Source organism: Pelophylax lessonae (assembly GCF_965119305.1).
Source record: "Pelophylax lessonae genome assembly, chromosome: 2".
Classification (NCBI taxonomy): Eukaryota; Metazoa; Chordata; class Amphibia; order Anura; family Ranidae; genus Pelophylax; species Pelophylax lessonae.
Genome location: NC_138769.1, coordinates 150,615,017 through 150,632,340, shown reverse-complemented (window position 1 = coordinate 150,632,340; position 17,324 = coordinate 150,615,017). Strand labels below are relative to the sequence as shown.

At 44.2% G+C, this 17,324-nt stretch overlaps 1 protein-coding gene across 2 annotated transcripts in view; it reads right to left on the bottom strand.

Annotated features, from left to right (window-relative positions):
* Positions 1 to 5,611, bottom strand: part of CRK (CRK proto-oncogene, adaptor protein) — a 38,959-nt gene extending 33,348 nt beyond the window's left edge. For both annotated transcript variants that reach the window (XM_082247801.1, XM_082247802.1), the window contains exon 1: positions 5,241 to 5,611. In XM_082247801.1, the coding sequence (XP_082103927.1) occupies positions 5,241 to 5,454 (214 nt within the window). In that variant the 5' untranslated portion in view covers positions 5,455 to 5,611. The remainder of the gene's footprint in view (positions 1 to 5,240) is intronic.
* Positions 5,612 to 17,324: the final 11,713 nt, after the last annotated feature.

The window sequence follows — 17,324 nt, the reverse complement described above, 5'->3', positions numbered from 1 at the left end:
TAAACTTTTGTATGACAGAAGGTCATTCCATGAACAGTAGCAACTTTTCCTTCCAAGGAAATTGTAAGTTTTCAAAAGACACATGACAAAACCACAAAATGTCTACAAAAATGTTTCCAGGCCTGGAAAAAAAGTAGTGTCATAAATTAAAGAAGGATTCCCGGAGTTTATTTTTTCTTGCCCAGCTTCTTCCGTGGTCCAGTACCGCTGAGTCTCTGGGCAGGACACTCACACACTCACATCATTCCTCCTATGGAGTCCAGCTTGTCATTGAAACACTTCCATGGGGGTGTGCCACAAAGTAGGCTAGGCTCACAGTACTCCATAACTGAGAAGCCACACGCATGTACCTGCTTATTAAGAGATTACCTGTGAATGATCTGCATGACATGAGTGATTTCATGCGAGTGGGCACGATTAGCTGTGGAAGCTGTCAGACTCCCACAGCTGTCAATGAGGCTGCTGCCTGCAGCTAATCCCCAGAAACCCCTACGAGTAAATGCCAACAGCCCCATTTGAAGGTGTAAATGGGGCAAAACACTGCCATCTACACCTAGGGAAGATGGTCTTCGGTACCATCATTGCAGTGTCAGAAAAAAAAAAAAAAAAAAAAAAGGCACTCCGCATGCAAATATTCTCGAAATAAATTGTAGGCTAAAATCTACTGAATACTGAAAAATAGCAAATACTGCAGTGTACTTTTGCTGAAGCACCACTCAGTACTCGCCCAGCCTGCAAAGTATCATTCTTTGGCACTGCATCTCATGCCTACCCTAAAAGGACCGCAAGGATTTCTCTTTTAGGTCGGCTTCCCAACCCGTTTGCTTTTTGGATTTAGCATAAAATAAGGCAATTCATATTTTTGCTATTTTTCAAAGCAAACATTATTTCAGATTTGCAATTTAAAGTGTACCTGAGTTAATGTAACTTTTGGAACCCAGCATTACTTTCTTTCATTGTGGTGCAAATTTCTAAACATTGAATGCGGCTTTCACCAAAAATGTACTGGTAGTGAATCAAGCACTGATGTATGCACCTAGAAGATTCACCTGCAGTGAATGTCATACAGATTTCTAAATATGCCCCTATGAGTTCTGGAAGTGCATAAATGGCAACTTCCGGAAAACTGGAGGACACAAACAAAACAGAGCTCATTGAAATGTCCAGGCACTGAGCTGTTCATAGAGAGGAGAATGCCTACACTAAGAAGTCAGTACACACATACAGATGGTTCAGAGGATGGACAGTGTCTTTAAATCCTTATACTGCCCATTAGAGCTGCACGATTAAGGGCTCTTTCACACATTATGTTCGTCAAACGGACTCCGCTTTTCTCAGCGGGGGATCGATCCGCCGATCCCCCGCTGAGCAGAAGGATGACAGCTGTGTCTCCGAGCTGTGTGTGGACAGCTGTCAGTTCCCCATGCATCTCTATGGGGGAAATCGGATGGGAAAGGACCGCCGGTCCGTTCTCATCCGATCCGCTGGACGGATGGAAAATAGGGTTTCCATCTGTCCAGATATGACGGATCGGATGTCAGCGGACATGTCTCCGATGCCCCATAGGAATGCATGGGGGGGATCGTTCAGATCCGCCAAAAAAAACGAACAGGCGGATCTGAACGGTCCGACTGTGTGAAAGGGGCCTAATAAATCGTGATCTCGATTTCCCCACCCCGCACGATTTTAAAACCGCATGTCCTCGATTCTTAGAGTTGTCTGCTCACTCACAGCTGTCTCAGAAAAAAAAAATAAAAAAAAAACTCTGGCAAATGATTATCAACATTGTTAATACTGCTAGATAACTATAAACAATGTTTTACAATTTATCATTTTGTTCTTTTAGATCAAAGGAATGAACTTCCTCCTGAGGGTAGTTTAACCTCTTAAAAACTTATGCCCCGAACACGTTCTGATAATCGTACGACTTATTTGCATTTTGTTGCATGATACTAACATCTAATTCAGCAATGCGTACAAACTGTATGATTTTTGTCGTACGATTCGGGAAAAGCTTCTTGGCTGCTTAGCTACGTATCAGATGGTGCAAAACAAAAACAATGGCAGCCAGGCTTTTTCTGTGCTTTTTTAGTGTTTCTGAGCATGCGCGGTCTTTGTCGATCGATTTTTAGCGTCCATGCAGTGGTGTCATCACAGAATCATGCCTGTTTCAATACAGTATGTGAATAGAGTATCTGAATTATCAGGGGCCTCCAAAACTGCGTTTCTGCCTCGTCCCTTGAGCAGAGGTTTCTCCAGATGCTTGGAAGCTTTGGATGTTATATTTAAAGTTTTTGCAATTTTAAATTTAGGAACATTATTCTGAAATTGTAGACAATTTTTTTATACCCAGCTTTTCCCAGATTGCTGTACCTCTGCCTATCTTTACTTCTGGGACATCAACTCTCTAAGATGCTCTTTTTACCCAATCAGGTTACTGACCAGTTGCAAGTTAACCTAATTAGTTGCAAAATGTTCTTCCAGCTCTCTCTCGTTCGTACCACCTACTTTTTATTGCCCTGTTCCAACTTTGAGACATGTTGTTGCTGACATCAATTACTTTTTAAAATGATTTATCTTTTTAAACTAATTTAACTGGTAACACTATTCATACAATACTGTACTCAAACTTCAATATTTTTTTCCCCACAAATAAAGCTCCGTTTAAGAGCCCATTCAGACTAGCGTGACTTGTCAGGCGGTATGTCGCGTCCCATTGAGTAGTACAGGACCCGTTCTAATAGGAGCGACACAAGTCGCTCCGACTTAGAAAAAGGGTCCTGTACTACTTTGGGGCGACCTGGAGACGACTTGCATTGACTTCAATTATATGAAGTCTGTGCAAATTGCGCCGAAGTCACGTTGCACGCTGTGCACCGCGACTTCACAGGTCACCCCACAAAGGCGTGTCGCGCCAGTCTGAATGGGCTGTTATTGATATTTGATCACCACTGATTTTTTTTTTTTTATATTAAATAAAATTAAAGAAAGGGCCGAAAATTTTTAGAAACTTTTTTTACTTTCCACTATAAAAAAAATAAAATTTCTTCATAAATTGTCCAAAATGAATTTAGCTACATGCCTTTGGCATAAAAAAAAATCTCAATAAGTGCCTATAAACTATGGTATATATACTGAATTATTTTTTGCCTTATAATGGGACTGAGTGTGGTAGGAAACCGGGCACAGTGGGAACTACCACTGACAACGAGTAACACTAATACAGCGATCAGTGCTAATACTATACACAGTCACTGTACTGACACTGGCTGGAAAGAGATTAACATCTTGGGTAGTCATGGGGTTAAATGTGTACCTAACAAATGTAATTTGTGTAATGAGTCCTGTCTTTTACAAAAGATTTTGGTTTCTTATCCCTTTGCAGGGAGAAGAAACAGATTATTCCCTTTGTACAGTGCCCTGTGTTTATTGTCAGTGTGCCCCATACCCGGAAAAAGGCAACGACGTAGCAGTGTGTTATATTTGTACAGGCAGCCCATTCACAGAACATTGCAGGTGGTCTGGAAGTGGTTAAAGGAGGCCAGGTACTAACATGTAAATAGACATGAAGCAGCCCCATCACTACAAGCAAGGCCACCCCATTACCAAAGCCCCAGGCCCCTCATCACCCCAGCCTTCTTATAACTACAGTCCTTGCCCCTTTTAAGGCAATATTATTATGAACCCCCAGACTAATATATTGCATCTTATTAGATGTGGTGGATGCTTCTATTTTCACCTGATTTGGCCAGTAAAACACCTCCTGCATGAAGGTGTCCTACACTCTCAGGGAGCAACAGAGACACCTTTGAACAGCAGCATTTTCTGTCTAGGGGGGGGGGGGGGGGGGGGATGTACTACCAGATTTAGATACACTAACAGACTGAGGCTGAACTCCAGCTTACACTTTATCCCAAAAGGGACAAACCTGTTTGCTGTAACTGCATATAAAGGTTTCACATAAATAAAAGCTGATCATTGTGCGCAACCCTGTCAGTGGCAAATTGTTTGTCTCATCTCTCCAACTGCTACATCTTCAGGACACTTTGTTCTGTTGAAAACAGACATACTGGCCAGATCAATAGATGAATAAAATAAAATGTAAAAAGTTAAAATAAATTCAGCCATCACATCTAACGATTGGTAAGCATCAATAAATGTTTGCTTTTGGGTTTAAACCTAGTTCTGGGCCTCTCATTACTACAGACCTGGACCTATTCCCCCCTCCCCCAATGACCATAGCCCCTGGACCTTGATCACCCCCTCCCCCACCCAGAACCTGGATCATCCCCCCTAATAACCAAAGCCCCGGACCTTGATCATCCCCCCTAACAATCATAGCCCCGGGACCTTGATCACCCCCCTAAATAACCATAGCCCCAGGACCTTGATCACCCCCCTAAATAACCATAGCCCCAGGACCTTGATCACCCCCCTAAATAACCATAGCCCCAGGACCTTGATCACCCCCCTAATAACCATAGCCCCGGGACCTTGATCACCCCCCCTAATAACCATAGCCCCGGGAACTTGATCATCCCCCCTAATAACCATAGCCCTGGGACCTGGATCATCCCCCCTAATAACCATAGCCCCGGGACCTTGATCACCCCCCCTAATAACTAGAGCCCCGGGACCTTGATCATCCCCCCTAATAACCATAGCCCCGGGAACTTGATCATCCCCCCTAATAACCATAGCCCTGGGACCTGGATCATCCCCCCTAATAACCATAGCCCCGGGACCTTGATCATCCCCATAAATAACCATAGCCCCGGGACCTTGATCACCCCCCCTAATAATCATAGCCCCGGGACCTTGATCATCCCCCCTAATAACCATAGCCCTGGGACCTGGATCATCCCCCCTAATAACCATAGCCCCGGGACCTTGATCATCCCCCCTAATAATAACCATAGCCCCGGGACCTTGATCATCCCCCCTAATAATAACCATAGCCCCGGGTCCTTGATCATCCCCACTAACAACCATAGCCCCGGGACCTGGATCATCCCCCCTAATAACCATAGCCCCGGGACCTGGATCATCCCCCCTAGTAACCATAGCCCCAGGAACTTGATCACCTCCCCCCCCCCCTAATAACCATAGCCCCGGACCTAATCACCCCCCCCCCCCCCCCAATAACCATAGCCTCAGGACCTTGATTAGCCCCCCTAAGAACCATAGCGCCAGGACCTGATCACCCCCAGGTAACCTCGAGTCCCATCCCCCTCACTCACCGCTCTGCCGGTTGTTGCTGACGCTGTTGATGATGTAATGGGAGACTTTGGAGTTCTCGCTGACGGACAGCACGTAGTCCCCGGGTATGGTGGTGGAGTCCCGCACCAGGAAGACCCCGTGCCGCTGGCCCTGCAGCAGGTTTACCGCCTCCTGACGGTTCTGTCTCCCCCAGTACCAGCTCGCTCGGTCCTCGGAGTCGAAATTGCCGGCCATGGCCCTTTCCTCCCCCCTTAGTCGCCGCTCCCCAGTATCCCTTCAACCCGGCTCTAGGCGCCCACCGACGCCGCCCGTCGTCACTCACGCAGCACACGGGCCACTTCACACCGATCCCGACCTCACCAAACCCGAAATGGCGGCACAGGAAAGATCTGACCTCACCTTCCGGAAGTGCGTCATCTGAGCGGCGTCCGCGGCGCGTGTTAAAACGTGCGCCGCCTTCTTTGTAGAGGTCAGGAGGGCCCAGGGCGGAGATAAATGGCTTCTTCAACACAAGCCTGGGAAGTAAAAGAACCGACACGGCAGGCTTTCTCCAGTGTGCGCTTCTGAATCTAGTTTCACCTTATTACTGCAGGCGTGTCTTCTCTCAACTAAGGACTGAGCCTGCCTCGTGGTGTGGTTTATTAATGTGCATTGAATGCTGTGTGCTTTGGAACTCCAAAACAGGCAGAAGACAAATAAAATGAATAGAAAATAAAACCAGAATAGGAGACCGGGTGATGTGACCTGTCAAAGTCATGTGATTGGACGCCCCGCCAATCAAAAGCTCTCTCTGCAGGCTGGTGAAGTGGAACCAAACCCACCAATCAATTATAGCCAAGGAAGCTGTCATGTTAGCCTCTGATCTGCAGGTGCCACCATGCTAGGCATCATCACTTATGACACACCAGCCATTTGATGAATTGAAAAGAGGATTGGTGTGAAGCACCAACCAACCTGCACTAGTGAATAAAATTAACCACTTTACCACCGGAGGATTTTGCTGTCTTACGTCTAGGCCACTTTTTGTGATTCTGCGACTGTGCGACTTTAACTGACAATTGCGCGGTCATGCAACGCCATACCCAAACGAAATGTACGTCCTTTTTTTCCCACAAACAAAGCTTTCTTTTGGTGGTATTTGATCACCTGTGCGATATTAATTAGAAAAAGCGACAATTTTGAAAAAATAACAATATTTTTCTACTTTGACAGTTAGAAAATATCCAATATATTCAATTTTTGTCATATATTTAGGCCAAAATGTATTTAGCTACATGTCTTTGACAAAAAAATTCTCAATGAGCGCATTTTTAACCGCTTTATGACCGGAAGGTTTTACCCCATTCCTGACCAGGCCATATTTTGCCATTCGGCACTGCGTTATTTTAACGGACAGTTGCGCGGTCATGCGATGCTGTACCCAAATTAAATGTATGTACTTTTTTTTCCCACAAATAGAGCTTTCTTTTGGTGGTATTTGATCACCTGTGCGATTTTTACTTTTTGCGCTATAAGCAAAAAAAGAGCGACAATTTTGAAAAAATAACAATATTTTTCACATTTTTTTGTATGAAATTCCTCCCAAAAAAATGTAAAAATCAAAATTTTTTATCATTTTAGGCCAATTTGTTTTCTGCTACATATTTTTGGTAAAAAAAATCGCAATAAGCGTGTTTTGATTGGTTTGCGCAAAAGTTATCGCAGCTACTAACTACGGGAAATTTATGTCATTTTTATTGTTTTTTTTAACGAGTAATGGTGGCTATCTGCGATTTTTTTTTTTGCGGGACTGCGACATTGCGGCGGACAGATCGGACCCTTGACTGACATTTTTGACACTTTTGGGGGTACCAGTGACATTACTACAGTAATCAGTGCTATACATATGCACTGTTACTGTAAAAATGACACTGGCAGGGAAGGGGTTAACTTTTATTGGTGATCAAGGGGTTATTGTATGCCTGGTGCTTACTGACGTGTGTGGGGGGAGGGGACTCAGTGACACAGGGACAGATCGCAGGTTCAGCTATGCTGAATCCTGCAATCTGTCACTGTTTGTCACTTAGGAGATCCGCCCGCTTTGTTTACACAAGCTGGCGGATTTCCACACTCGATCCCCAACGATCGGGGAAGAGCGGCGGTGATCACCGCCGCTCCTCCCCTGGCCCAACTCCCGCTGTAACTGAATACAGCGGGAGCGAGCCTCGGGCGGCGCGAGCGCCGCCCACAAGGGGAGGAGTCCAGCGACGTAGGTCTACATCGCTGGACGATAACGAGCCACTTTGCCGCAGTACAGTCAACGTGACTGGTCGGCAAGTGGTTAAATAAATAAATAGAATATTTTTTGGATTCCTGTGTTATTATGTGAAATTCCTTTCAAACTGTGAGCTGCAACGTAAACGTGATGTACGTGGATAATGTTTATGCAAAAAAGGGTACGGCGCTCAAACAAACCATATTGTGAATCAATGTGATAAACAGAAATTGTCTGTTAAATTATTAAAAGGACAAAAAACACCATGCTGTGAAGTGATAGGTGAAATATAGTGACAATATATTATTAAGAAATAAATAGTGTCTCTAGTGGAAATCGCCAGCAAGAGAATGTCCTAAAACTTGATAGGAGAATGTGTTCCTTTAACCACTTGCCGACCGCCGCACGACTATCTACGGCGGCGGTCAGCCCCTCACAGGCAAAGTGACGTAGGTCTACGTCGCTCGCCTGTGAGGGTTTAGGGAGCGAGCGCGCGCCGCCGGAGGCGCGCTCCCGCTCCCGCGTGGTCACGGACCCCCCCGCGCGTGTGACCGGCGGACCCGATGTCCGCCGGCCACTCTGCGATCGGCGGGGGAGAGGGAGAAAGTCAGGCAGCTTGTGTAAACAAGCTGCCTGTCATTCTCCTCTCTGTATGAGAGATGATCACATGGATCTACTATGTAGATCCATTGATCACTCTGCATACAGTTGAAGCCACAGCCAATCACAGTTAGAATCACGCCCCTAGGGACACACACAGCCCCTCCCTCTCAAATAAAGTTAACCCCTTCACTACCAGTGTATTTTTACAGTAACAGTGCATATATATAGCACTGATTACTGTAGAAATGTCACTGGTAACCCCAAAAGTGTCAAAAATGTCAGTCAAGGGTCCGATCTGTCCGCCGCAATGTCGCAGTACCGCAAAAAAAATCGCAGATCGCCGCCATTACGCGTTAAAAAAAAAAACAACAAAAATGACAAAAATCTTTCCCTTTGTTAGTAAACGCAATAACTTTTGCGCAAACCAATCAAAATACGCTTTTTGCGATTTTTTTTACCAAACATAGGTAGCATAAAACAAATTGGCCGAAAATATTAAAAAATTTTGATTTTTACATTTTTTTTTGGGGGAATTTCATATAAAAAAAAGGGAAAAATATTGCTATTTTTGAAAAATTTACGCTCTTTTTTTGTTTATAGCGCGTGATCAAAAAACCGCACAGGTGATCAAATACCGCCAAAAGAAAGCTCTGTTTGTGGGAAAAAAAGGACGCCAAATTCGTTTAGGTACAGCGTCGCACGACCGCGCAATTGTCCGTTAAAGTCACGCAGTGCCGAATCGCAAAAAGCCCTCTGGTCGTTTAGCAGCCAAATCCTCCGGGGCTTAAGTGGTTAAGCCTCCACCTTCACTCATTCACCCAGTGAGTGCAAAAGGTACTGCTTACCCCTTTAAAATAAGGGGTCACATGAGCGTAATCCTCTTAGCAGCTGATCAGACCAGACAAATCTCTCATCAATAGATGTCCAAGTTGAAATTGGCAATAGATGTAAAGGAACACTCTCTCACAAGGAAATATGGTTTGTTTGAGCGCCGTACCCTTTTTTGCATAAACATTTGATGAATTGAGTTGAAGGCACAAGCAACTGACAGTTATCAGTCAGGGCATGCCTTGAGTGTAAAGCCCCGTACACACGTACCGATCGTCGGCCGACAGAACGTCCTACAAATGTTCGCGGCTGGTGTGTTTGTTGTTTGTCTGTTGAAAAGTGCTCAAAACTTGCCCAGGACATTTGTCTTCCGACAGAAAATGACGTCACTACGTTCCACGCACGTTCGCCGCTACAAAAGAGGAAGTGAGTGTTTGGCTGTGACCCTTCTGGGCATCTCGCGCTGATTTCGGTAGCATTTGTTTGGTTGACGACATTTCGCTATTTTCCGAGACATCGTTCGAGAATTTATTATGGCGACCGTGAATTCGTCCGTTGCTGTCGTTAGTGTTGGAGTTTTGGCTCTGAGACGACGTACGAGCAATAGGAAGAAGAAGCGGACCTCCTGGACGAAAAATTGGTTGCTTAACCGTGATCAATTTTCTCATATGTCCTTGCTGAGGGAGCTCCAGGAAAATAATCCTGATGACTTCAGGAATTATTTGAGGATGACGGATCCCATCTTTTACCGTCTTCTTGCCCTGGTGTCCCCCTATATTCTGAAGCAGGATACTTGTATGCGGCTTGCAATTACTCCTGAGCAAAGGTTAATTGCGACTTTGAGGTATCTTGCAACAGGGAGAAGCCTGCAGGATCTGAAGTTCACCACAGGCATCTCCCCCCAAGCTCTTGGTATCATCATCCCTGAGACCTGCTCTGCCATCATCAAGGTCTTGCAGAAGGACTATATCAAGGTATGTTTGATTTTTTACATTACATGCATTACTAGTTTCACCCGAATTATGATGTTTTTGGATGTACAGCAATTGACACAGGCCATTATTTGTAAACTACCCTCTGTCCGCATGCACATAGTAGTAAAGATGTAGATTATCTTTAACCATTTGTAAAATTACCCACTAACCACCCCACCATTCTCTCCTATGTGTCCCTAAACGCATTGCCTGTTAACAGTATGTCGAATTTTTCAAATTTTATTGCTTTCCCTCAAACAATTATTCCTTGGCCAATGTTTTAGTACCTAGTTAATGATTTATCTAAAATACATCAGTCCATCCATTCCCACCTATGATTCTGTATGTTTATGTAATGATGTTAAAACCTTCACTGACCACAAGCCCTTATTGATGTATAAATGCCCAGTTTTACTTACCCATCCCCCACCCACATGCTAAATCTCAAAGTCAGCATATACCAAAGCTCAAGTTCAGAGGTCTTCAAACTATGGCCCTCCAGTTGTTCACGAACTTCAATTTCCATCATGCCTAGTCATGTCTGTGAATGTCAGAGAATTACAAGGCCTCATGGGATGTGTAGTTCTGCAACAGCTGGAGGGCCGTAGTTTGTGAATCTCAGCTCTAGCTGGTGAGTATAATGGGCCATACACACTAGAAGATTGTCAGAACAATTTATCCTTCCGATTTACCAAAACCAAATAATATGAGGTCCAACAAACACTTTCAAATCCTATGCAATCTGGTAGGCCCTTGCACTACATAGAAAAGGTAAATCTGCACGAAAAAGTCTTCAGAGAATCTTCTAGTGTGTATGGTCCTTTACAATATAAGAACAATAGGAGGTTGAAAATAAATGTATGTAGATGTTACATCCCCATATCCAAACCTTTGCCTTCCTGTTGTTTATTTTTTTAGCAAGTTGCATAAGCATTTAACAGACAACTGTGTGTGTAATTAATAATGTGATGTGCTCAAGCACTAATTTTTTTTTTTGTTATTTTTTTCCCCACAGTTTCCTTCAAACGCAGAGCAATGGCTGGAGATTTCTGATCAATTTCTGGAGAAGTGGAATTTTCCCAATTGTGGGGGTGCTATTGATGGGAAGCACGTCCGCATTGTCCCCCCTCCGAATTCCGGCACATTTTTTTATAATTATAAAGGTTTTTTTAGTATAGTCATGCTAGCCATAGTTAATGCAAACTATGAGTTTATTTTTTTGGATATTGGCAAAAATGGCCGCAATTCGGATGGGGGAGTTATTGATCAGACGGAGTTCGCTCGTCGTCTAAAGAACGGCACTCTGAACCTGCCATCCAGGGAGCAAACTGTTGAGGGTATGAGCTTTGTGTTTATCGCAGATGAGGCTTTTGCGCTTGGGGAGCATCTCATGAAGCCCTACCCTCAGAGGAACCTCACCCCAGACCAAAGGATTTACAACTACCGGTTGTCCAGAGCTCGCAGAGTTGTGGAGAATGCCTTCGGGATAATGGCCAACCGGTTCCGGATATTCCTGATGTCCATAAACCTGGCACTGTACAAAGTGGATAATGTGGTCTTGTGTTGCTGCATTTTGCACAACTTCCTACGCAGGAATGCACAAAATTATGTATTGCAGCAACTGGATACTGACCCTGCTATGCCAGGTACAAGTGGAGAGGCCCAACCTTCTAACCAAGTGGAGTCCATGACGTCAATGGAAGTTGGACGGTCAGCATTGGCATCACACAGGGCCCGTCAGATCCGCCAGGAATATCTGGACTATTTCGTGGGGAGAGGAGCTGTGTCCTGGCAGCAATCACTGTCACACACCCATTAATCTTGTTAAAGATTGGACACACAAGATAAATGTCAGAGATATATTATTTTTCAACACATAAAAAAAAAATTGCAATGATTCAGTATTGTGGATTCTAATCATTTGGGCACATATGCCAAACACAATTATTTGGGTTAATCATGTGTTATATATGTGTGACTTTGGAAGGGTTAATACATTCATCAGTGTGTTTCTTTACTGTAGTCTCTCACCAGCTGATCCAAAGTGATGATGGCCATGTGTTATTTTTGAGCCAGTGGTGTAAATACAAGGGCCTTCTGCACCCCACAAAATTTACACAAACCCTGTCACATTGAGAACTAGGTCACACCCATGGTTCATCTAATGTCACCTTACATTGGTGGTTCTTGTCCAGAAGTTGCCCATAGTATATATTTAATATAATACATTAGGGTATTAACAACGTACCTACACCTGTTATGTTGTGTTCATTTATGACATCCTTCTCACTGCCCACCAATGTTAGGATATGTCAGTGTTATGTGAAACTTGATCATTGTTCATCTCAAAGTGTTATATATATAAGTAATGGAAAGTGAACTAGAGCAACGAACAAGCAATACACTATAGATTACACTGATCTCCCTACACTGCCAATATCAATGCCATATTGAATCCTAGGACTGCTAGTACCTTGAGTGTTGAGTCACACTTATGCAATGTGGGAAGTCTGCGACTTTGCATCCTTCCTGCATCGCATAAGGGTGACCCACCACTTACTTTTTCCACAGGATTGTATTACACAAGTCTGAAGAACTGTGCCATCCAATCCTGATACATCAGAAATAAAGGGTCATGTGCGACTTGTGTGCGTGTTCAGTGTGAATGTAGCCATACAAAGTGTATGTCTCAATTCGCACTACACTCGCACAAAAGTCGCTCATAATGATGCATTTATTCAGCTGCATCAGGATAGGATTGCACAGTCGTTCACACTTGTATGATCCAATCCTGTATGAAATGTCAGATCGCACTGTGATATGCGTATAAACGGTTGGGATCTTTAACATTTCATTGACACCTCCAGCAACTCGCATATGGCAGTGTCCAAAATGCTTTCATTAACATGTAAATGTGGGAATAGGACAGCCATCATACATGTAATGCTTCTTTACACAGCTTTAGATCTCGACCCCCCCAACGAAAGTCAAATAAAGAATGGAACACACATTGTTGAATGTACAAAATTTTTTTTTCCAAACATTCACAGGGTTAGGGTTAGGGTTAGGGTGTTTTCAAGTTTTTTTCCCAAACGTGGGTACACTCTTAACAACTGAGTGCCATCAAGATATCATAAAATATTAAAAAACTTTTGTAAGAAAAGGAACCAATAAAAACATAAAAAAAAACTTTTTAAAATTTGGCAATCATGTCGACAAAATCTCGCATTTTTGATTGCAATGCCGTTGCTGTTTCCTTGATTTGCTCGAGGTCTGAGCAACATTGGAGTGCCTCACGGGTTAGTTTTGCTAAAGTGCAAGTAGGTAAATCATGATCTGTAAAAAAATATACAACTGAGTCAATGTGAATCACCTACATGAGGTCATAATAGAGAAACATTTGGTGTCCAGGTTATTTTTAATTACTCTCGAGTTAATACCTACCCTGTTCTTATGCTCTTTTGCCCTAGGCTCTTCTTCTTCCTCCTGTCCTCCTCTGATCCTGTTGCTGATGATTCTGCCGGTCTCCTGAGCTTACTATATATTCATTAGGGGTGTGAACGCATGATGACGTCATTGTGAGGGCATGGTCGTAATGTATATATATTAAGCTGCAGAGACCAGAGACGGGCAGAATGCACGGCAACAGCATCAGATGAGGACAGGAGGAAGAAGCAGAACCTAAGGCAAAAGAGCAGACAACATAAGAGCAGAAGATTGCACAGCAGAAGAGTGGAGAGGAGAAGATCCAAAGAGCAGAGTGGAGAAGACCGGATGAAGATATTTAAGAACATTTCATAAACGTCTCCTGTCGTTATTCACATACACTTCCATTTATGTGGTTAATGTGTAGGGGTACTATGTACCCCATACCCATTCACACAGTGATTGGTGTCCGGGATCTGGGGGCCACCCTTTGTTGAAGGTTGCTTCCAAAGTCCTAGGAACCCCCTGGCCGCATGACCCCCCAAAACCACCAGACAGGGTTGTGGGGATGAGGCTCTTGTCCTCCTCTACATGGGAGTAAGGTGCTTTTGGGTGTGCGGTGCAGAGGCCCCCTGGCCCAAAGCAACAAAACCCCCCCATGTTGAGGGCATGTGTCCTGCTGTGGTCCAGGGGGTGTTTGGTCCGCTTGCTCGTTCTCTTTCCTGGCCTGATAAGCTGCATGCTTGTATAAGGGTCTGGTAGGGGTTTTGGGGGTAACCCACGCTGTCTTTTTGTTGTGGGCATACCCTCAAACTCAATACCACACACAAAAGGCCTGGTTGTGAACTTGGGGGGACACCCACGGTGGGTTCTTCAATTTTTTGGTGTAGTTCCCCCTCAAAAATCTTCACAACGCAAGTGGCCCCGCAAGTCAGAGCATCCTGATCCGACTTACGGTGCGACTTCCATTCAAATAAAGAGGCTCCCATAGGGAACTAGTGTTGTAAATTGGAGGCTAAAAATAACACTGATAAAAATCATTCTGAAAAAACCTAAGTGGGCACACAATTGGCTCTTGGACACTTGGTCCTGGTTCCTCCACAGTTTCGGAAGTGGCTTCCACGCTGCTTGCCAAGTTGCCAGGAGATCGGGGTTCTGACATGGCTGGGGATGCCACATCCTGGCATGATGCAACATCTGCAATGTAAATTTGTAAGGGAATACAAGAATATAAGGTTAAACAATCTTTGCAAATACACATATTTCTATGATCCCACTACACAAAAATCTGTGACTACCAACCTTCTTGTTGTTCTGGTGTCTGGTCACTTGTTGGCTCTACCAGAATCACCTCAGGCATAATGTCTTCATCTACATAATACAAAACATTGGCCATATCATAAAAGTCACAAGAGGTACATTTGTTAGGACATGGTGCCCTGCTTGATAGCTCTTTCAGTAACAAATATGAAGACATGTACATGGTTATCTACGAAAAATATGGTACATTAATGTTTGACAGTGCATAGGAACCAATTACCTTTAGTCGAATCTGTGCCACCATCTGGGCCCATGTCCTCCTCTTCTTCCACAACTGCCGATGGAGCTGCCAAACTTCTCCTCCTCCATTCCCATTGTTTGGCACGGAGTTTACGTTTTTCTCCTATTTAAAGGTTTGAATAATAATCTGTGATTAATAGGAATGTTTGCTGAGAAGATTCGTGCAGGAAAGAACGTTCGTTGCAACACAATACATATATTTTTAACTATGGCTTCCTGACTTTTAATGTCATATACTAAAACATCAACAATAGATCGATCTAATCACAACATGACAACTAAAATGAGTAATCTAACTTTTTACATAGACATTATAATCTAGACATGTTAATACAACATACACCAAATTATAAAAAACATATTGCATGATTAAAAAAAAAAAAAAAAAATAAAACTTACTTTTTTTCAAAATCCGATGGATTTGGGAAAGCTGATCCTGCTCACGGTGTTTCAGGTCAGACCACCGTTTCCGAATCTGATCTTTCGATCGCTCCACACCGAATTTTTTTACCAAACAGGCCACCACCTTATCCATGATGCCATCTTTCCTGGCATTGGGCCGATCGTAATTTGCCAACTTGCCATCATAGTCCATTTTTTCTAAAATGGAGACCATCTCCACCATTTCTGGCTTTGACATGGGTGTAGCCCTTGATTTTCTGGTGGCCCAATCACTTCGGCCCACACTAATTGAGCTCCCAGATTGTTGAGACATTATTCTTGATTACAAGATTTTTCCACTGCTTCAGGTGTGAGTGTCGCATGTAGGCCTGATCTTCGGCACGTACACACCCCTGCACAAGCCCGCCACTGGAGGAGGAGTTGACGCCTGCGCTGTATTTAAAGGACGCAAGTTCGTTCGGCCGACGATTCGCTAGCGGACATATCGAGGGTTGGAGCACGATCGAGCGGCGAATCACGACTTTTCCCCACAAACAAAGGTACGACTCTTTTAATAGAAAGTGTGTGTTTTGGGCCCTATACAGCTTTTATTAGGAATATCTTTATTATGTGCCAAAATACATGCTCTTTTAATATGTTTTGTGTTGTGTTGTGTCTTGCAGGCATATACTGTCCTGCAATATGGTGGACAATTACACCACCCACAACTTTCTCATCAGTTTCATTGATGAGTACAGGCAACTGCCGTGTTTGTGGCAAGTCAAGTCGGCAGAATATAAAAATAAGAAACTAAAAAAACAGGCCATGGAACATTTGGTGGCCTTCTACAAGCCCGTCTGTCCTGGGGCAAATTTTGATTATATACGCAAAAAAATAAACAGCATTCGCACTGCCTACAGGCGGGAGGTAAAGAAAATAGAAGAATCCACCCAGTCTGGAGCAGGTGCACGGAATGTACATGTACCACGGCTGTGGTACTTTGATAACCTGAGGTTCCTGGCAGACACCTTGGAATCCAGGCCGTCAATTTCTACGCTGCCTTCGACTTCGGCAGAGGGCTCAGTGTCTGTAGATCCAAGCCAGGATGAGGATTTCCTGGAGGAGAGTTTTACTCAGGTATGGCATTTCACAATATATTGTCTGCTAAAATGTAATCATGTAACAAAATTATAAGCTAAACCATAATTGACCCTTTATGTAAACGGGCATAGCAAGGGGTTGGCATGACAGGCAACCGCCAGGGGCGCAGGCCAAGGGGGGTGGGTCACAAAAACATTGGCATTGTTTTAGTGTTTATTTTAACAATCCACTCAGCCTGCACACCCCAGAACCCCCAGTTTGCAGGCGGATTCATGCAGGTGTAAAACATTGAGAGCTGCTTCATGCAGGTGTAAAACATTGAGAGCAGCTGAGCCAAAAGACCAGGAGACTGAGACTGCCTCTCACTGCATCCCCAGCACACCTCTGGTCTTACAAACACTGCTGCATCCCCAGCACACCTCTGGTCTTACAAACACTGCTGCATCCCCAGCACACCTCTGGTCCTAACAAACACTGCTGTAGCCTCAGCATTCCTCTGGCTCAACCTTTTTTAATACAAAACTAACAGCTCCTGCAAATGATCCATCCATCCTTGCTTCCATGTCTCTGGTCTCTCACTCTGGGTCAGCAAGCCAGGTGGCTTCCTTATTCCTGTTTCCCTGCACTGCTTCACCCTCAATGCCCTACATCAAGCCCTCTGCAAGTTCAGGCCCCTCTCTCTCTGCAACCCCCTCCTCTCTCTCTCTCACACCCCCTCTTTCTCTCCCTCTCTCTAGCTCTCAACCCTCTCTTTCTTTTTCACACCTGAGACAATGATTGCCCACTAGAGAGCTCTACACTGGGCAAACAAGGGGCAAATTAGAAACTTTTAATGCCCTTTAATTTTTTTTTTGGGGGGTGGGTTACAGTTTTACATTGATCTTGGGGGGGGGGGGTTGTTGCCAAATACAGCTCCTCAACAAGGGCACTGGAGACCCTAGATACGCCACTGTATGTAAAGTCTGCTATTTGTTCAC